At 36.3% G+C, this 21,633-nt stretch overlaps 1 protein-coding gene and 1 long non-coding RNA gene across 3 annotated transcripts in view; one reads left to right on the top strand and one right to left on the bottom strand.

Moving 5' to 3' along the window:
- The window catches only part of LOC125667419 (alanine--glyoxylate aminotransferase 2, mitochondrial-like), a 25,455-nt gene extending 12,488 nt beyond the window's left edge, over positions 1–12,967 (top strand). For both annotated transcript variants that reach the window (XM_048900927.2, XM_056153202.1), the window contains 8 exons: positions 1,376–1,441; positions 2,421–2,552; positions 3,036–3,128; positions 6,203–6,275; positions 7,075–7,223; positions 9,269–9,418; positions 10,017–10,115; positions 11,171–12,967. In XM_048900927.2, coding sequence (XP_048756884.2) covers positions 1,376–1,441; positions 2,421–2,552; positions 3,036–3,128; positions 6,203–6,275; positions 7,075–7,223; positions 9,269–9,418; positions 10,017–10,115; positions 11,171–11,266 — 858 coding nt within the window. In that variant the 3' untranslated portion in view covers positions 11,267–12,967. The remainder of the gene's footprint in view (positions 1–1,375; positions 1,442–2,420; positions 2,553–3,035; positions 3,129–6,202; positions 6,276–7,074; positions 7,224–9,268; positions 9,419–10,016; positions 10,116–11,170) is intronic.
- A 5,448-nt stretch (positions 12,968–18,415) lies between these two features.
- Positions 18,416–20,491, bottom strand: LOC130051307 (uncharacterized). Its single transcript, XR_008799747.1, has 2 exons — positions 20,164–20,491; positions 18,416–19,074 (listed from the first exon to the last, which is right to left on the bottom strand). It is a non-coding gene; the product is annotated as an uncharacterized LOC130051307 (long non-coding RNA).
- Positions 20,492–21,633: the final 1,142 nt, after the last annotated feature.

Genomic DNA, 21,633 nt, shown 5'->3' with positions numbered 1-21,633 from the left:
CTAATCCCGGCCGTGACAGACCTTAGTCGTTAATACAGGTAGTGACAGTTCCATCGCCAAACGCTCGGCATCAGGTGTGAATGTCATGGGTCCTCGGAGATGACCTTAAAAACAAATGTCCCATGTCACAGTAGGTGTGGCACACTAAAGAACCCTCACTGCTCAATGGCCATAAGCGCCGAGCAAAGACCTAAATTTGAAGCCCTTCACCGGTCTTGGTGACGTCTCCATATGAGTGAAAAATTCTCTCGAGAGACGTTAAGGAAGATACAATCAATCAATCATTCATTAGTCTAAACACTTTATTTGAGTTATTAGCATCTAATCTGTCCAAGTTTTTGCTGAGGAAAGTAATCTCTGTCCTAAAATTGTCTGAATGCATGTAGATTTAAGGGTGTAAAAATTGTGACCTTTACAATATATATATGTATGTACTTTAGCAAATCATGATTCAGCAGGCTTATGACATTTCACCAAAGATTCTAAAATATAAATACCTCTCGTACCTATAGCCAAGGGGGTTCCAGGAGTTCATACAAACTCCCCTCTGAAAACAATCCATCACTTGTTTATAATTTGAATTGTTTTAGATAATCATTTTAAAGTCAAAGGGAGGAAAGGGAAAATTAATTACTTCATCAAGAAAAATCAATTACAGTTAACATGATTAAAGAGGTGTCTCTAAAAGGATCCACTAAGTACATACGTACTGGTACGCTGCTACTGAAACCTTGTTATCTCAAACTTAAACGACAGAAAAAAGCTTCCTGGCATAGAGTAGATTCCAGTTGGAACAAATCATGGTCCCGACCCTGGGGGTAGTGTGGGGCCACAATAGGGAATCAAAGTTTTACATGCTGATATATAGGAAAGAATATGTAATTGGGACTTTCAATTTCCTTCGATGTATCGATGGAATTCAAAATATCTTTGTTTGAGATACCAAAGTTTAAGTGCTTGTGTAAATGATTCTTATGAGATATTGATGAATTGGGCCTCTACTGAAATTCAAATCAATTTGATTCGGTTAATTCTCATAGGAGGAGGGTTCCATCTTGATTGAAATGGCAAAGGAACTTTTCAAGCATGTACATTTTATCCGTAAAGGAAATGGAGAACATTAATTTTTAGTTTGTACAGAATCTGTTTCTATCAGGAATGATACATTCACCATTCTCATCATGCCACATCAAGTAAAAATAAGTAAAACTCTCAACATTATGAAGGCAAACAATTATATTGATTGTTAATTTAGTAACATATTCCATGTAGCCAATCAGTCAACATGTGAAATATACTATTGAGCAGTCAATGATATTACCCTAAATCCCAACAACAGTTGTATAATGTGTTCATGAGACTGTTTTATTTGTAGTCCATGAACCCAGATCCTTACAGAGGTCCTTGGGGAGGCGCTAACTGTAGAGATTCCCCATCACAGGTACAGTGTCCAAAGGACATTAAAGGATTACAATGCTGTACTTTACAGACCTCAATGAAAATTTTCTATGGATGCTGTTAACCCTGTAAAGAGCATGTGACCTTGAACGAGTTGATTTAAATACTTATCATATTCCTCAATGTTAAATGCAAAATAATTTCTTGATAATGCTTTTATCAGACTGTACTGTGATGTAACACAGCGTAAATAATTTCACGACTGTTTCTAAGAATGAGTTGTCTTAAGCCGAGTATTCCTGAGAATGAATTGTTATTTTGAAACTGCAAGTTTCTTAGAATGAATTGTTAGCTCACCTGAGCCGAAACCTCAAGTGAACTTTTCTGATCAAAACTTTCCATTGTCCGTCATCGGCATCATAGTCATTGTTGGCGTTGTCATAAACTTTTCACATTTTCATCTTCTTCAGAACAATTAGGCCAATTTCAACCAAACTTGGCACAAAGCATCCTTGGGTTAAGATGATTAAAGTTTCTTTAAATGAAGGGCCATGAACCCTTCAAAGGGGAGAGAATCACAAAAATGCAAAAATATGATTGGTTCATTTAAAATTTTTCTCAAAAACCACTGGGCCAGAAAAGTTTACATTTACATGAAAGCTTTCTGAAATAGTGCAGATTCAAGTTTGTTAAAATTATGGCCCCCGGGGGTATGCTTTGGAATAGGGATCAAAGTTTTACATGTGAATATATAGGGAAAATCTTTGAATATGGACCAGAGTGATTCACGTGAGTGATGTGGCCCATGGGCCTCCTGTCATCTGCTTGTCAACAACAACAAATATCTCGACCTTGCTACCCTATTTTTGAAAATCATGTAATTGGAACCACACCGTTTTTTTGGCTTTGTTTAGAGACCCTGAATTATTGCACATGTGGACCTATTTGTGTGTTCTATGTGTTTGTAGACGTCGAAGTCCTATTCTTGTAAACCTATGTTTTATGAGTAATTTGATTTGCAGACCCTGAGATCTTGTTCCTGTGGACCTGGAGAGTGTCAGGCTGGAGAAAAATATGCTGAACAATTAGAGGATGTGCTTAGGTTCTCCATGCCAAAAGACAAATGTGGGGCATTCTTTGCAGAATCCATTCAGGTATCAATGTATCATGCTTATGAATGACTATGGAATCATTCAATTTTGTGGGGGCTCAATTTTCGTGGGTACCTCTATCCCATGAATTCCAAGCCACAGCGAAATACAAACTTTATGTGATGTTTCAAGGTACCAAAACCATATCCACGAAGTTGCATCTAAACAAAAATGTAAAATCTTTGCAACCCATGAAAATTAGCCCCCATAAATTTAAATGATTCCACAGTAATGTCGAAGAAAGTCAATTCAACTTTTTGGCATTTCATACTAAACATGTTTAACATAATTCACATGTTTATCTTTCTGCTCTAAAGAGTATTCCGAGTTAAGAAAAGGTAAATTTACTGTTTAGCCGTCGTCGGACACCCACTGATGATCTCGTCTTCTACTCATCATGGTGAGTAGAAGGTGAGATTGGCTGTGGGTATCTGATGATGCTGTTTACCAGGTATTTTATTATCAGAATCTGTATTTCATTTATAGGGAGTAGGTGGAACCACACAGTTCCCCAAGAATTTCTTGAAAAAGGCTTTTGACATGGTCAGAAGTAATGGTGGAATTTGTATCTCTGATGAGGTAAGACATTGTGCTGTTTCATGTGAGTTTACAGAGTCAGTAGTATAGAAATGTATTAAAAAAAAAAAAAAAAAAAATTAAAAAAAAAAAAAAAAGTATAGAAATGTATAGTCATCACATATACAGTCAAACCTGTATTAAGAGACCGTCCAACGGAGAATTGAAAAAAGGTCATATATGACAGGTGGTCTCTTAATACAGGTTGCCTATACATGTCAGATTCTTTTAATGTAGATCTGACCTTTTTTTATCAAAAGGACTAAAGCCAGAAACTAGCAAATGTGGCAATTTATCATAGAAAATAATGGTGATCAATGACACTTTTATTACTGAATCAATCTTCACAAGCAGAATTGTAAATACTAAAACCAGCAATTGTACAGTATCCCAATTTCAACCCTTTTCCAGTCAATATTTGGAATTTTTGGCTGAAATTTATATGGGCATCATGCCTTACCCAGAAAAAAATTGGCATAAAATAAACCAATTGAACTGAATAATTTTATTTTGGAGCAAAAAAGTAAAACCATGTTATTTTGTACTTTGGGATTTTTGAGTGCATTCCTTAATATTCTGAATTATGTGTCTGTATAAGGCACTTTCTCTGAATAAATCAATCACCAAAATTGTTTACTAAAATACAATAATATCTAAACTGCAGTTATGCATATCTATTTTTTAACCATGACCCATGGAGCTACAATAGAGTTTTAAAGTTTTACATAGGAATATAGGAAAATTGTTTTTAATCCTCTCAGGAACAGAGGTACGATTTATATATTTAAGGACTCTCTATACACTAACTAAGAATACTTTTAGGACAAGCAGATAATATATTCTCTAAACATGTACAGTATAATTTGTCCAAACCGGCCTCTGAGTACTCCGGCGCTCTGTCAATTCCGGCCACAAAATATAGTCTCTAACATTTCTTTAACAAATCCTTTATTAATAATTCCCTGTACTCCGGATACTGCGTATTCTGTATATCGGCCGGCTTACACAGTCCCAACTGCTATCAATTTACTTTAATTATCCTGTTTAAACCGGCCACTCGATGATACACCACCCTAATTGTATTCGGTGTACACAAGGTCCCAACTGCTCGTAATTAGCTCTAATTATCGCATTTAAACCAAACACCCCACGATGACCAACCTGTCGGTATTCGGTCGATCACACGCGGTGTACACAAAGGGTGTCTCAAGGGAAGCCACAGGGAAGTAAAAGAGTGCAACTGGCGATGAGTGCAATCAGTTTAAAATAAAACCTGATTTTTAGGGGGTACACTTTTCAATTATGACAGCACCACGCACGAGGTAATGGCACCCTCTCCCTAACGACAGAGACGAGAATTTACATTAGAAGACAAAGTTCAATTAATCGATGAATTTGATACATTCTTGGAATGAAACAAAATCGGCAACAATCCCATTATGTTTTCCAAAAGCAGGGTTTCCCCTCGTGGACTTCTCGGAACTCTACTGCGAGTCAGACACTGATGATATGCAGTTAGTTAGCACAACTCGCCATGTCCGATCGATCACTTGGCATTACATCAGTTTCTGTTTCACAAATTGAGAGAGTTGAAAGCGATACATTTACAATGAAAGCTGGAAAAGACAAATTTTAGACGAACACAACACAAACTTGGCGAACGTACATAATGTAGCACTTGATAACGGCGATGATGTAGACGAAATTGACAATTTACCAACAGAAAATTGCACGAATAATTCCCAGATTTCAAACTGTTTAATAAAAATTGAAACTTTTTCAAATGAGCACGACAATAAAACATTGACATTTATGTTTTTACATTTTGAATTCTTTTGTGATAATATTATAATAAAACGTTAGCAATCATTACACACGTATGCATAGATAGTGAATACAAGGGAAGCAACTCTCATTCTTGTCAACATTCTGCACTCAGGACTCTGTTCAAACCGGCCAATTTCTTTGGAACCACACATAACCGGTTTAGACAGATTATACTGTACAAAGATCACTCGTCTCTATTTCTATACTTTATCACATGCGAATTGATATACATGTATATACAAAATTAAACATGGATAAAGAAATATTGCAGGGATTTTGGTTTTCACAACTGTGGGGGTTTGTTCAATTTCAACGATAATTCAGATCTTGATAGCAGAGTAAGATCTCGATCTAATTAAAATGTCGCACGTCCAAATTAGATAGAAGACAGCCGAAAAGTGACAAGCATCTATAGATACGACCTAATTTAACATCGAATGACCAATCCCGATATCAGCGAAAAACAGTAGGTTGACTCGACTACGAGAGTACAAATTATTACATAACTGTGCAACCGGAACAAAGCAATGTGAAAGTACAAGTAGTGAATAATACAGGGTAAATATAACCCCACTGCAAGAAATTCTGTGATAATGGGATCATAAACAGGTACAAACATTGAATTATTGACACACAGTTCTTGGTACATGTACATGTAAAAAGAAACTATATATACGTAGTATATTTCTATATATATATGGCAAGTTGTAGATCGACATCATGAAATTCGTTACAATATCCATAGTGTTTTCATCCTAGGGTATCGGCCTTTTCTGCCATTAGATAAGTCCTAAGTACTGCACTAGTAAGTCTGAAAAATCTGCAGTCTTTTTATAAATCAAATTTTATGTGACTAGATGAGAAAACTTTATGTACAAATGATGTACATTTGTGTTATATTAAAAGAACCATTGGAATAACAAATTGATTTATAGTGAATCTTAAAAATTAATTTCATTGATAATATTATGTAGTGCAGATTTCATTCCATGACAGAAAAGTCGGAGCAAGTCCTCATTAAGGATTTATAGATTTACAATCATAGGGTCCCAGACAAGTCTTTATCCCTGTAAGAGCTAGGTGATTTGCTCTTGTTTTCCCCATTTCATCTTGGCTTTTTGTCCATCTTTTTCTGTAAAAAGAGGCTTGATCAACAGTGAACAGATACCTGGGAATAGTGACCTGGTGTATTTTTGTTGTAGTTGGTACATGTCACTGTTGAGAGAGAAATCATTTTAATTCCTTTTCAGGTCCAGACAGGATTTGGTAGGCTAGGTGAACATTTTTGGGGATTTGAAAACCATGGCGTTGTTCCAGACATTGGTAAGATCATCTAATAGTTTTTAGCTCATCTGAGCTGAAAGCTCAAGTGAGCTTTTCTGATCACCTGTTGTCCATCGTCTGTCCGTCCGTCTGTCTGTAAACTTGTCACTTTTTCTACTTCTTCTCCAGAAGCACAGAGCCATTTTCGACCAAAGTTAAGAAAAAGCATCTTTGGGTGAAGGTGATTCAAATTTGTTGAATGAAGGACCATGCCCCCTTCAAAGGGGAGATAATTACAAAAACGCAAAAATAGGGTGGGGTCATTTAAAATTCTCAAAAACCACTGGGCCAGAAGAGCTGGAATTTATATGAAAGCTTCCTGACATAGTGCAGATTCAAGTTTGTTAAAACCATGGCCCCTGGTGGTATGATGGTGGCACAATAGGGGATAAAAGATTTACATGCGAATATATAGGGAAAATCTTTTTAAAAATCTTTTCAATAAAGAACCACTGGGCCAGGAAAGTACAATTCACATGAAAGCTTCCTGATATAGTGCAGATTCAAGTTTGTTAAAATCATGCCATGCCATGCCCCGGGGTAGGATGGGGCCACAATAGGGGATCAAAGTTTTACATGTGAATATGTAGGGAAAATCTTTAAATATGGGCCCAAGTGAGCGATGTGGCCCATGGGCCTTTTTGGTGTTTATGATACAAAATGTGTGTACAGTGTAGATGCAAGTTGAAAAAAAAAATTCCCAATTTTAAATGCTGGTAAAAACACCAACAGCTATCTTATAATACAGAAAGACTATTAAATCAAAATGAATATAATAAATCATACTCTTTGGTTGCAGTTACAATGGCAAAGGGCATTGGTAATGGTTTCCCCTTGGCAGCAGTGGTTACCTCCCCTGAAATTGCTTTGTCTATGGCTAAAGCCCTGCATTTTAACACGTATGGAGGGAATCCTCTTGCTTGTGCTGTGGGATCGGCGGTACTAGATGTAAGTCCTCACTGGAGCAAAGCAAATACCCTAAAAACTTCTACAGTGATTGTTACTCTTATCAATATGAAAGTGTCATGAAAGGCCAGGATCTAGAGTATAAACCACAGATAAACCTTGTAATTCAGGTTTTAAGAAGGCATAATTAAAGATATTATGACGTGTCAAAATTAAGTCTTTCCCGTGTTACAGTCACACCCATGTTGGATAAGGAAGTTTCAGTCTGTTATTTTAAAAAAAAATGATAAATGGAACATGGCTTTAGTTAGTACCCCAAGGATGGAGAGAAGTGGGACCAAAATCTCGTAAAATTATGCGATCTTTAAAAAGCTTCCTCTAAACTGTGTGCAGATATCTGATGAACGAGGAGATCTCTGTCAAAATTGTGAAACTCATGGCCCCCAATTGTAGGGGTTCTATTTGATTCATATAAAATGACATCTTTTAAAAGAAAGCTTCTTGACTCCTAAACATTGAACTCTGAATAAACAATATTTTGAAAATAGTCAAGTATTCAGTGTTTACAATGGTACAAATAAACACCATTTTATTCATCTCTACCTTCTATTTCACTGTTTGAGAGGAAGTGAATAAATTAGTTAACTTGTACAATGTTTCATGTAAAGCAAATTACAAGGTTTGATGTACAAAGACTTAACTGTTTTTTACTGGGCATTTTTTAGACTTAATATTGGGAAAAATTTATAGTATTTGGCATTGGGAATGGTACCGTTTATCAGTACCAGTTATATAAGGGGGGAAAAAACCCACTGCTAGAGATGATGCATCTGTATACCATTAGAAAATTGATGAGAAAATTGATTTTGAAATCTAAAGGTTAAAGGTCAAAGTCACAATTCATACAACATATTAAACAGTTTTATACTGTAAAACTAGCCCCCCTCCCCTTCCTTACAACCAGCGTTGAATACATTTTACTTTAAAGACCATGGGTTTATGTTTTCACAAGAATAATAATAAACTTTAAATATAAAATTAGAAATTCAATCATACTATTTGCCATTGTAATCAGATCGATGAAAACCTACAAACCAGAAATTCTTCTTTAGAAAATTGATAAGAGAGTTAACTAAATCCTACAAATCAGAAGCTGCCCTCCTTTTTAGGTCACATGAATTATGCAGATGACCTACTGCTATCTGTTTTTATCTGTCGTCAGTCATAAACTTTTGAACATTTTCAGCTTTTTCACTTCAACGGCTCAACCAATTCTTACCAATTTTGGTATATAGCATCTTTGATTAAAAGGAAACAAACAGTTTGAATGTCATGGACCCTGAGGCCTGAGGGGTGTTAACAGTACCATCAAAATTAATACAATCTTCAAAAATTTTCTTTACTCCTGGACATCAAGCAGTCAAACTGTTTACATGATTATAGCCATGAACCCTCTACCAAAATTTAGAAATCCATGGCCCCAGGGTAGGGCTAAGTTGGTCATATATTGAAAATGCATTTTATCTTAGAAAAACTTCTTATTTACCTCTGTACATCAAGCAATCAAACTGTTAGCTGAAGCCTCTACCAAAAATAGTAAAATTCATGACCCTTGGGTTTAGGGTTCAGGCTTCAGGGTTGGGCTAAGTTGGTCATATCAAGCAATCAGACTGTTTGAATGATTATCATAATAATATAATTCCCTGAATTAGCTTATTTGTAAACTTTGAGAGAGAGAAATTGAGTTGTTCCTCTCTGCAATTTGTCATTAAACAACTTTCAACCTAATGCAGCATTGCCTGAGAAATGAAATTTTTTTTTTTTTTTGCATCACTTAGTTTATGAACAGGCATTTTTGACTCTACACACAAAGATTACATACAAATTCCATGTGTTGATTTTTAGAGATGCATGATTTTGTGGGTGGGTGATTTTAAAGACCCAACCAGTAGGGCTATAGTATTGACAGAATTCTGGTTTAGACATCATAATCACATTGTGGAGAGAGAACTGTACAGTTAATCATTTGGTGCATGTTACTCGGTGACTATCAAGGCTTATGTAGGTTTCGTTTTGATAATACACAGGTAATTGAGGAAGAAAAGATACAGGAAAATGCTGCCAAGACTGGTACCTACTTCATTTTGGAACTCAGGAAACTGATGGACGAATTCGAAATAATCGGTGATGTCCGAGGGAAAGGCTTAATGATTGGTGTGGAGCTAGTCCAAGAGAGGGTAAGAACTATTGTAACTTCAATCAGTGGGCGAGGGGGATACTATTAGTTACACAGTTAGTTAGTGACCTGATACGGAAAAATACATGGTGTCGCCGAGCCCGATACGGGTTTTCTTTTCACACCATGTATTTTTCCGTATCAGGTCACTAACTGACTGTGTAACGAATTTATCACGTCGAAGACCTCTAACTGTATATGTGGGGGTCTATATCATACAACTTAGTCAAATGTCTTTCCTTTTGAAACGGCTGCAAGTCGAACCCGACGATAAATAAAATTACTCGCCCAATACGGATTTTACTCGCATGATACGGTTTTTTTCACGGCGTCATGTGACCAAGATCTGACCAATCAGATTTCAACAATTTTGTCTGAGGCGTGATAAATCTTTATATGAGGTGGATCTAAGAGGTGTGAAGAGTGGATTGGCGACTGCTTAGGCAGGAAGTTTCCCAAAGCTGTTCTTTATCATGATGTATCTCGAGAAAGTGCTGACTTTCGGAGGATGACTCTTTGATGATGAATAAACAGAAATTAAAGGTTTGATGTTTTAAACCTTTTTGGAAATAAATTTCATAAAAATTTCCTCATTTCAGGAAAACATCACACCATTACCAGTAGAAGCTGTAAACAAGATCTGGGAACATTTGAGAGAATATGGAGTTTTGGTTGGAAAAGGAGGAATATATGGAAATGTAAGATTTGTCATGTATTAAGTAATATGCTATCATGGTGAATTTGATTATAGAAGATTGAAGAAAGGTATGCTTATTTTCATACCTTTTATTAATAAAGGTTGAAATCCGGAGACCCAGGAAGACATCCAAACTGGGCATATTTGAAATATGGCACATTTCAATGCCACATTCTTACACATAGACTCTTTATTATTAACTTTTTCTTGGAGATTATAATCTTTGCATATCAAAACTATTTTTCAAAGAAAAATTTCATCCTGTCATTCCTATGGCCTTGGCCTTATTATACCCCCCGCAACAAGTTGTGGGGGGGGGGGGGGTATACTGGAATCAGGTTGTCCGTCTGTCTGTCCGTCAGTCTGTAGACGCAATGGTTTCCGGGCTCTAAAGCATTATCCTTTCCACCTACCGTCACCATATCATATATATGGACTACCCATGGGATGAAGATGTTCCCTATCGATTTTGGGGTCAAAAGGTCAAAGGTCACGCACACTGGACATTGAAGTAGCAATATGGTTCGGTTTGTCATGCCATTTGTTTTTTACACTCAGAAAAGAGGTAGTTTATACCTATTACCAACACCCTTTGGGAGATTGGGGTAAGCGGGGGGTATTCTTAGTGAGCATTGCTCACAGTACCTCTTGTTTTCTAATGGCCTTGAATGAAGACCATGACACACCTGAGACCCTCTATGAACAAACTTCGTTCAGGGGTCATATACACAGTACTCATACAATTGTGTAAAGCTTCTCTGCTCCAAAGATGTTATCCATACAAATATTTGTACTCTTTCTTCTGAATATTTAAACTTTGAATGAACTGATGCTAGGATCTACTTCTAGGTAAAGTATGAGCAGCTAAATTTTATTTGCTACTCATATTTGGTCTGAACAAGAATCTTTGATAATTTTATTTTAGTAACTTTGACCTTTTCCAAATGACCTTGGGTTAAGATCATGACACATCCTATGATCTTTACCATCTCCAAAATGAATCAGAAATAAAGAAACAGAATTCACGAAAATCTGTTTATACATTTTTTTTTTCAGGTTCTTCGAATCAAACCACCTATGTGTATCTCGAAAGATGATGTTGACTTCACCATTGCTGTTCTCAGGGATGCTTTGAAAGTGTACACTAAATAGACAGTACATACATGTACTAACTAGTCAGTAGTGTGAATGCAAGTGAACATTTATACAAATGCATAGATATTTCATATACATGTATATACATTCTGAGAGAGCAAGTGGGATATTTAATCACTATAAATAGGAAAGACCATATTTCATGAAAAATGCAGAATGATATCTATCTGAATTTATTTGACACCAAATTATGTGAAAATATTTCATGCAAGTGAAATATATATATTTTTTAATACTGTTGGTTTCATCCATTTTCATGGGCATTAGAATTTGTGGAATTGTTTTATTTTAAAAAAAAAAAGCAAAAGTAAAACAACATTACAGTTTTGTTAATGTGTTCCTTCGTGGAAAGCTGCTATTTGTATTTTCTTTCTGAGCAAAAATTGTGCTATGTTGATCATAATCTGGCACAACCACCAAAGCATTGAAAATTGGTGTTCAACAGAAAAAAGATGAAACCACATAAAAAAAAATTTACAGTCAGCTGTGATATTGAATTGAACAAGTAATGAAATTGTATGTTGTATGCTGCAATACATACAGTTTGATCCACTGCTTCATTGTATTGCGGAGTTTTATTCAGAAATTCTCCCATATTTGATGCTGAAATGCAGTCGCTGTGTACTCAGAAACTCCTCTTAATTAAACTTCATCAGTGTGTGTTGTTGTATTTGCTCTTTTTGCACCCAAATCCAAGACAGTGTGGTTGTTTTTTTTTTTTTAATTGGATGGATTTAATGGTATGGATCTGTATTGAAATTCAGATTAAGGAGTTACGATATCACCGGTACAGTAGGTGTAATTTTCCCTGACCAGTTACATATTTCTGCTGTATCCACATTCTAAACGTTTACACAGGATTTTCTTATCAGCAGATTAGCTGTGATCTGTAATACTTTAATAAATATACATGTAGAATGAGTTACACACATTCCTGGGAGTTTTGAACAGGGAAAGCAAATTGGCAAACTGTTAACCGCACGGGAAAAAAGTATGTGCACAGTACAGGGTTCTCCCCTGAAAATGAATAGGTAGAGATTATGTGGTAATAGCTGTAGTGTCTAAATGTTTGCACCAGTACCTCTTACAAATCCTGCTGAGTTTGTGTTCATGAACCGAGTTCTCTATGAAGTTGTTTTTATGTGGGCTCTTTTGTTCATTTTAGATCAGTATGTTTATAAAATCAAAAATGTGTTTACAAGAAAAGGAGTGCTGTAGTATTCAGTGTACTTTGTGCATTTTGTATGTGTATACAGCGTATCACTTTTCGACTTTTTCATTAGCATGTATGGAGAAGCTGAAGTAATTTTTGTTTTACTTCATTCTTTTTCTGTATAAATTATTTCATATTGAAATTAGATTTTTCATCTGGTATGAATGATGCTGCTTTTATAAAACTTATTTTTGCCATTTACTGTATATGATGGAATATTTTCTTGTCAGTGTGGGAAAGAACATCTGTACGTAGTAATTTCAATTCAACATGGTTAATGTGACGATGAAATGCTGCATTTTGTATTGTTAGCAAAATAAGAATGAAATCTTTATTGTTCCATCTGCACTGAGACTCTAAATCACAATTATCATGTATATTGATAATTATAGAAACTGCTAACTGTAGAAAGTGATGATGTGATAATAATTGTTACTTATACATATCTTTGTAGACAGAGCACCAGTAAAAACACTTTATCTGTGTGCCCTTCCTTCTTTTATCTACTAGACATAATAGTCTTTAAATTGATCTCTCTGGATCAAAGCTGTATGTTAAGGAGGAATGCTACACGTGAGAAATTTGGTTTGGATGAAAAGTGGAGGATATTTACAACAATATTTTGAAATTGTTAACTTTCAAAATTCACTTTATTTAGTCAAAAAATGCAGTTTTAGTAGAAATCAATCTGAAAAAATTTAAAACCCAGCTGGACTGAACCCTCGGTCTACAATTCAGCAGTCGACATGCTAACCTACGGAGCTACTTAGCTGGGCAATGATATTTTAATTGCATAGACAAATATTGTTGATATTTATATTTTCATCCCTGTTTTAGAAGGAAGTCAGGCATCATGACAATGTAGAGTACCTCCTTACGAAATTTAGTATATTTTTAATATTTTTAAGTGACTTCTTCAAAGTTACTTTGGCTGCCTATGAAACCCCTAAATTTTGAGCAGCAGATCTAGAGACTTCTGAATCAGGGGCCAGGTGCAATAAAATGCTGGTAGCAGTCTTGAAGCCCACAGTTGTATGATGGGGCCCAGCGAGCTAAGCCCTCGGAAGTTACCGAGTTGTGACAAAATAACCATATGCATTATATATTGTTGTATTTTGGGACGTAATCTTTAAGAAATTGATGGGGGGGGGGGGGGGGGGGGGGGGATGTATTGACTCCAACGTAGCTATGATGGGTTTTGATTGGCCATATTACCAGGTATTTCTATTTCTGCAGAGGGGAAAGAAACCTGTAAAGAATCGTACATACTACATATATACTACCTGTATAGTTTCAGCAGAAGTTGAAATTCTCTTGGCTACATCAATGTTTGAGGCTCTATCTCTCTAAAGGTGCTTTCAATCAGGACCAGAGGGAAACATCTGTGCCATGTTTGATGAGCTGCCATGCAGCATTTTATGATAATAAAGAGTTCAGATGCAGCATCTAAGGGACGAGATAAAAAGATCGATGTTGGATAAACATCTAAATTCAAGGGGTGGGGGTTAAAAACTCCTGTAAGTTTCTGTCATCCGACATCGGTTACACTATTTAGTGGAAAAAGCCGTTAAAAATACATGCTATTACTAAAATTAATGTTCACTTTCATTTGTCAGATTAAACAGTAGAAAAAGTATATACTACGGAAGCATATTAGGGTCGCAGCGGTATCTTTTTTTAGTTTGTTATAACAAATTACTAATCTGTTATTTCTAATTCGTTATATACTAGTAATTTGTTATAACAAATTAGTAATTTGTTATAACAAATTAATAATCTGTTATAACAAATTATTAATCTGTTATAACAAATTAATAATCTGTTATAACAAATGTTTAATCTGTTATAACAAAGTTATTAATTTGTTATAACAAACTTAAAAAAAGATACTGCTGCGGCCTTAATATACTTCCGTAATATACAGATCGTTATTTATACTCGTGTGTTTTGAATATTAGTTTCAACCATTCGTCATATTAATTTTAAGGGAGAGGGGCATTGGTGAAGACTGTGAACTTGAATTTCCGTCAGACATTGAACTTTTGATCTCACCCCTAAGTAGACAGTAGTTGCGTGCAAGCTCTGTGACAATGCTATGACCTGGAAATATGGTATTGGCAAACTCGATTAATCTGCACTACACGAAGATGCTTGCAGTACGAAAGCTCATTGAGCTCATTTTCGTAGCTGGAAAAAAAGAATTCTTATAACGCGAAACTTTAACCCCCCCCCCCACCCCCCATTCAAATTTAAGGTAAATCGTGGTCTCTTGTCTAGAAAAGTGTAAACGATAAAAGAAGCACTAATTTCTTCCTTTCTCGGAGAAATAAGTGGCAACATTTTTTTATTTATTGAATTACTTTTATTGGGAGGACGTACATTTTTTTCCAGAAACCCTTAAAATTTGCGTCATTTTATTAATTTTGACTAATACTAAAAATGACAGAAAATGGTAAAAATGACTTTCGGGGGCTTCGCACCTTAGGCACCCACCACTGGCGGCCCTTAGACCCCCTGCCTCATAAAGTTGGCCCCCTAATCAATCCATAAATTAGTATTTATAAGTATAATCTACGCTTTATGACCTAAAATCTTCGTGTTAATTCGCGAAAGTATCGCGTTATAACGCGAAAACTACGCGTTTAGTGGCGAAAGTTTTGCGTTATGCGTTTATTCGCGAAAGTTTCGCATTAAAACGCGAAAAACATTTTTTTAGCTATGAAGATTAGCTCAATGGGCTTTCGTATTGCAGTGGGATTTTTCTATTTCTACATAAAAATCAAACTTACATTTTCTGAAGGGGGGGGGGGGGGGTCATGGCATGATAAGTATGGCAGGCACGCAGGAAATTATCACGGGATGCATATTGTTGGAGAAATTTCCCTGGTTTTTATTCGTGAATTTCAACATTTATATGAATAAATGTATTAAAAGTAATGGAAGCAATTTCTTGAAGAGTGTCTAAAAAACTTAAGAAGAAGGGATTGAATTTTTGTATTGGTTCAGTTGGAGCATTGAAAAAAACAAACATCGGTTGTGGTTACGTGGACCACAGGGACTAACCTGATTGTGGTTACGTGGACCACAGGGGCTAACCTGATTGTGGTTACGCGGGCCACAGGGGCTAACCTGATTGTGGTTACGTGGACCACAGGGGCTAACCTGATTGTGGTTACGCGGACCACAGGGGCTAACCTGATTGTGGTTACGCGGACCACAGGGGCTAACCTGATTGTGGTTACGCGGACCACAGGGGCTAACCTGATTGTGGTTACGTGGACCACAGGGGCTAACCTGATTTGATCCGAAACTCATTGTAACCATAAATAAATATATATATGGTATCACCGAGTTTGGGTCCAAAACGATCTTAGACCCTGTAACGTGGATCAAATTATGGTGATGCAGCCTATCGAAATGTCCTGGCATTTGACATCTTTCGTGTAAATCGTGTAGGGCTACACAATCATGGCGACCTTAGAACATCCAAGCAACCTTGTATACCTATATGTATATGATTTTTGATAAGGTTTACTTTTTAGCGGCTCAAAGAGCTAATCATATGGCCATATGTCTGGCGTGCGGTGTGCGTCAAATTTTTGGAAAAAGGCCTATATCTCAAGAACCCCTTGGCCAATTTTTTTCAAATTTGTCACAGGGTATCCTTGGCCCAAGGGCTTTAATTTTTACTAAAAGTAGGGTTGTGACCCTTTAACAAGGGGAGATAATTAGGAAAATGCAAACAAAAGTAGTGTTTGCTAAAAAAAAAAACACCTCAAGAACCACTGGGCAAATTATCACCAAACTTATGCTTAAGGATGAGGATAGGTTGTAGATAAAAAATTGTTCAATGCATCATCCTGGAGCAAAGGATGTGGTCTCAAGGTCACTTCAAAGTTAACCTTAAATTTTGTTTTGTTAAAACTTTGATATTTTGTTTAGTATAAGGACTAGGATCATCAAATTTTGTCAGTTGATGCATCTTAGGACCCAATATCATGTTGGCTCAAAAGTAGGTCATGGTGACCTACTTTTTGAATTTCGCAGGTAATTATTATCAAATGGATTTTGATGCATATCTTGGACACTTTTGAGCCTATGATCATTAAAAGATGTCAGTTGATGATTCATGGGACCTTGAACTGCGTTATGTGAAAAGTATGTCACCATGACCTACTTTCTGAATTTTATGGCTAATCATTTATGAATACATTTTAGGTTGTTATTTCAGATACCGAGAGGTTTAGAATCATCAAACCTTGTAATTTGATGCGTCTAGAGACCTCGAAACATATTTATTTTTAAAAAGTAGGTCACGGTGACCTACTTTTTGAATTTAGCAGACATTCAAATATCACATTTTCAATTTTAGATGCATATTTTGGACACTATGAAAGCTAGGATCATCAAACTTTGTCGGGCCTCCGTGGCCGAGTGGTTAGAGCATCGCGCTCAAAATCACACGGCCTCTCACCTCTGTCGGCGTGGGTTCGAATACTGCTCGCGCCGGTAAGTGAAAAAGTTTCCCAGTTTACTTTCGGAAGGTCGGTGATCTCTTCCCAGCTACATTGTATCTGGGTTCTCTCTTCCACCAATAAAACCTGGGCGCCACCATATAACTGAAAAATTGTTGAGTGTGGCGAAAAACATCAATCAATCAATCAAACTTTGTCAGTTGATGCATCTTGAGTCTTCATAGTTTGATGACCAAAAAGTAGGTCACCGTGACCTACTTTTGGAATTTGACGGCTATATTTTAATATTTCAGATGCTATTTGACTTACAATTATCAAACTTTGTCAGTTGATGCATGTTGAGTGTTCAGAGTGTGTTGACTAAAACGTAGGTCACCGTGACCTATTTTTGGATTTTGACGGCTATATTTGAATATTTCAGATACTATCTGACTTACAATCATCAAACTTTGTCAGTTGATGGGTCTTGAGTCTTCAGAGTGTGTCGACCAAAAAGTACGTCACTGTGACCTACTTTTGGAAGCTGACGTTTATATCTGAATATTTCAGAGACTATTTGACTTCAATTATCAAACTATCAGTTGATGCATCTTGAGTCTTTGGAGTGTGTCGACCAAAAAGTAGGTCACTGTGGCCTTCTTTTGGAATTTGACGGCTATATTTGAATACTATTTGACTTGTCACAGTGTCTCTTTTCCATGTTAAGGGGATACTTGTAAGTGTGTTTTTGCCCCTCAACTTTTCCCTCAAAAGTTGATTTTAAACATTAAACAAAAGGCCCATGGGCCTAGAATTGCTCTTCTGATACATTGTAGAACAGGCAAAAAATTTCACTAATCAAGATTCATCAATTAAAAAAGTTTGATGATGTTAAGTCAAATAGTACCTGAAACTTTAAATGTAATTGTCCAAAGGTAGGTCACGGTGACCTACTTTTGGTCGACACATTGAAGACTCAAGATTCATCAACTGAGAGACACTTGTTCTCTCTCTCTTTTGGCTGTTCGCCATCGTATGGACAACTTTTGCGCGAAAAAAAAAATGTATGTACATTGAAGATCACACACTTACTCTAAATATAAGTTGTTTTTTTGTTGTTGTTGTTTTGTTTTTGTTTTTCTTGAAGAGTGGGTAACGTCCGCTGTCTCTACAGTATGTACATGGGAAGCCCTGTTCAGCTAATAAAGACAATACATTGTAAGTTACACTTTGACAAGACTCATTTCCTCGTGGAAATCCGTTCCTACATTTGTTCATGGATTTAGATTTTTTCTGGTTTTCATTACATTGACGCAGAGGTATTTTCTATATATTTTTTAAACCTACATACAAGTTTACTAAAATCGTTGAATATGTTCGATGTTTGAAGAAACAGTATGCGGTGGTAGATAGTTACAACAACCGTGAATTAAAACGAACTAGATGATATTGACGCGAATTATAACGAACTAGATGATATTGACATACAATATTTATGTAAAACAATAATATAGATGTCTAAATACATGTACATTGATATCGAATGTTCGTTGAGTATATCAGATGGACACGCCGAAATATAATTACATGAATATGTAGCTAACGAGCGGGAATTCATTATCCCCGTATGACAGAGCTTGTCGTTCTTTCTGAGACCCATTCCGGACGCTGAACTGACACATAAGAAGCCTTAGTTTTAGTGTTCATACAAGTCTAGAGTTTTTGATCATTTTGATGTTTCCTCTAGCAATTCCACAAGAGCATGCCCATGACATCGTTCTGGGTGACACCAGCACTCCAGCACCCTGCCCCTCAGCTCTTCCAGCGAATCGTACAAAGTTCGCCCGTTTTCGCGGATTTCTTTGTTCGTCTTAATATACTCTTTGTACATTCGAACACGCTCTTCTCTGCCATCCGTTTTTGAGTTGAAGGGGTTTCCCCATTTGCTGCCGACTGCTCCTTTCACATAGTGAGTCATGTTCCTCCCTATGTAGACATGATTAGGGTCACTCAACCAGTCCTCTAAGTCTTTATAACCCATCTTATTCAAGTTAAATTTTCTAATGTTTGCTACGGTTGTTAATTCCTTTTTATCATTTAAACGCCCCGCCATATTTTATTGGATTTGATTGTTTTGTCTACAAAGAAAAAAACCATATGTATTGTAAAACATCAGTATGGTGGCATATTTCTGCCCCCTACATGCAAGATAATTCATGTCAACATGCAAAATAATTATCTTGAAAAACAAATTGCCAATCGTTTTAGAGAATATATAAGATTTTTATATTGGTAAATTCACTTTCTAATGCAAGTATCGGTCATGTAACATAATTATGTTGACATGCGATTCATTTATGTCAACATGCCGTGTAATAATATGCAGACATGCGACTTATTTATGTCGATATGCAAGTTAATAATTGCATGTCTACTTAATTATCTTGCATGTTGACATAAATAAATCTTATGTCCTCATAAATGTTGTATATCTACTTTTAAAATTACATGTAACTTGCATGTCGACATAATATTAGATAAGTCATATGTCAATGTATAATCATCTCACATGTTGACATAAAGAAGTCGCATGTCAACGTAATCATATCACATGTTGACAAATAAGTCGCATGTCAACATAATCAGCTCATATGTTCATATGAACAAGTCGCATGTCAACATAATCAGCTCACATGTTCACATAAATAAATAAGTCGCATGTCAGCATAATGTTTATTTTTATGTTTTTTATGTTTATGTTTATTGTCCCCCCAGTGATATCGTGTGTGTATTTTATGTATATATTTTATATTATGTTATCTATTTTTTTCTATTCTCTCATTTATCTGTCTGTGAATATGTTTTATACAGGATCACAATGTAAACTAGTCATTTGTACTAATTGTGCTATCCTGTCTAAATAAAAGAATTTATTATTATTATTATTATAATCATGTTGCATCTAACATCATATATATACCAGGATACGTCTAAATTAGATCGAGAGTTCGTTTGATTTAGTAATAGACCCTACTTCCTTTAGATCCCCCAATATTACCTGTGGTTGAATATCAAAGACCAAGAGGTAAAGGAATACATGTATCGAATAAATAAAATATAGTTTAAATCAAATTAAATCGGAAAAAGGAAGAAGAAGAAGAAGAAAAAGAGGAGAGAGAGAGAGAGAGAGAGAGAGAGAGAGAGAGAGAGAGAGAGAATGAAGATACCTGTTAATTTTCCATACACGTTACATGTACACAGTTCACTTGTGCGGGTATAGACTATATATATACCCCACATATAGAGAAGTATTTCACAATCAATCGAAATACACCTCGAGAGGCCTTTGATTACGCTACTTACTTTATCCGACCGGGTCAACTTTAGATTATGCTTCTAGAGATCTATATTGCTACATATTTTATAAAATAACGATTTAATACTTTACTGTGGCATTATTCCCGAATCATATCGAATAAAATTGTCGATATAATTATTGCATAAAATATTTATCGGGTTCGCGATTCATAATCTGCAACTTTAAAAGAAAATGAAAGTAGAGGTAAACGTAAACACTGTAGGTATCACACCGGTAATTATTTTCACTATTTTTTATATTACTATAGAGGAAAAAAATTCATTAAAAATCAGTTTACAGAATTGATGCCGAATAACGTAGTCAGAAACGTTCTATGTTACCTATCTCGTCTGCCGACACCAGAAAAACACCACCCTACGCGGCATTTTCGAAAATAAATTACCCGCAAACAAGACTACCCTCAAATCCACGTGTTTTTCACATGTGTGTAAACAGCCAAAGTACACCCCAGGAAGTAACCTCAGCTACCAACATCAAATAGTTCCTTTGTATACACTTGGTTATTTCTACAAATTACACAAAATTTCCTAATCAGGGGTGCAAAAATTAAGAGAAAAGAAGAAGAGGAAATGAGAAAAATCGCGCAAGGAAAATAACATTTCTTTAAATATATGGAACTACAATTGAGTTCATTTTGATTGGACAATTAGTGTGTTGGTGGTATATACCACAGGGTACTAGTGATATGCGTCTAGTGCGTGTATTTGCCGCTGACTAGCATCCTTTTGCGAAAAGAGAGCCGAGTGCGTCAGCCTCTCCTGTCAGTACATAGCCTCTACATTACCAAGACTCCATTAGTGCCTCCACGTTGGCAGCACACGGATACTGGCCTCTCTCGGGACCATGCCGAACTAATGGGGATCTGGGAGCAGCAAGGGCCACTGGCGTGTGGACATGCCCTAGCACTCATCAACCTTGCCCCAGCTATGGGAATATAGCCGGCAAGACATGATGTCGATAATCAAGGACGATTATCTGTCTAGGAGAAGGAAACCTCCGATGTAAAACCCGGATAGGTGAGATTCGAAACCAGGGATGGCAGCTTACCTAGGAGAAGGACACTCCGATGTAAAACCTGGGGGATGGCATCCAATAGCCTTAAAAAGACCGTCATCTAAGGGAAGGAAAACCCCAACAGAAAAACCACCTCAACGAGGTTGATCGTAGGGCTAATCACCCGACCTCATAAAAAGAAGTTGATTACGGAAACTATGAACAAGTCAATAAGAAGTCGTGGGGTAAGCATAGCTATCGAGCATACTCCAAAGGATGATTTCATAGCGGACAGAGATGTAAGCATGATGTCTACGGGCCAAAG

The sequence above is a fragment of the Ostrea edulis genome, chromosome 1 (assembly GCF_947568905.1).
Source record: "Ostrea edulis chromosome 1, xbOstEdul1.1, whole genome shotgun sequence".
In the NCBI taxonomy this organism is placed as follows: Eukaryota; Metazoa; Mollusca; class Bivalvia; order Ostreida; family Ostreidae; genus Ostrea; species Ostrea edulis.
Note: the sequence above shows the minus strand (reverse complement) of the source record. Positions and strands in the feature narration are given on the sequence as shown.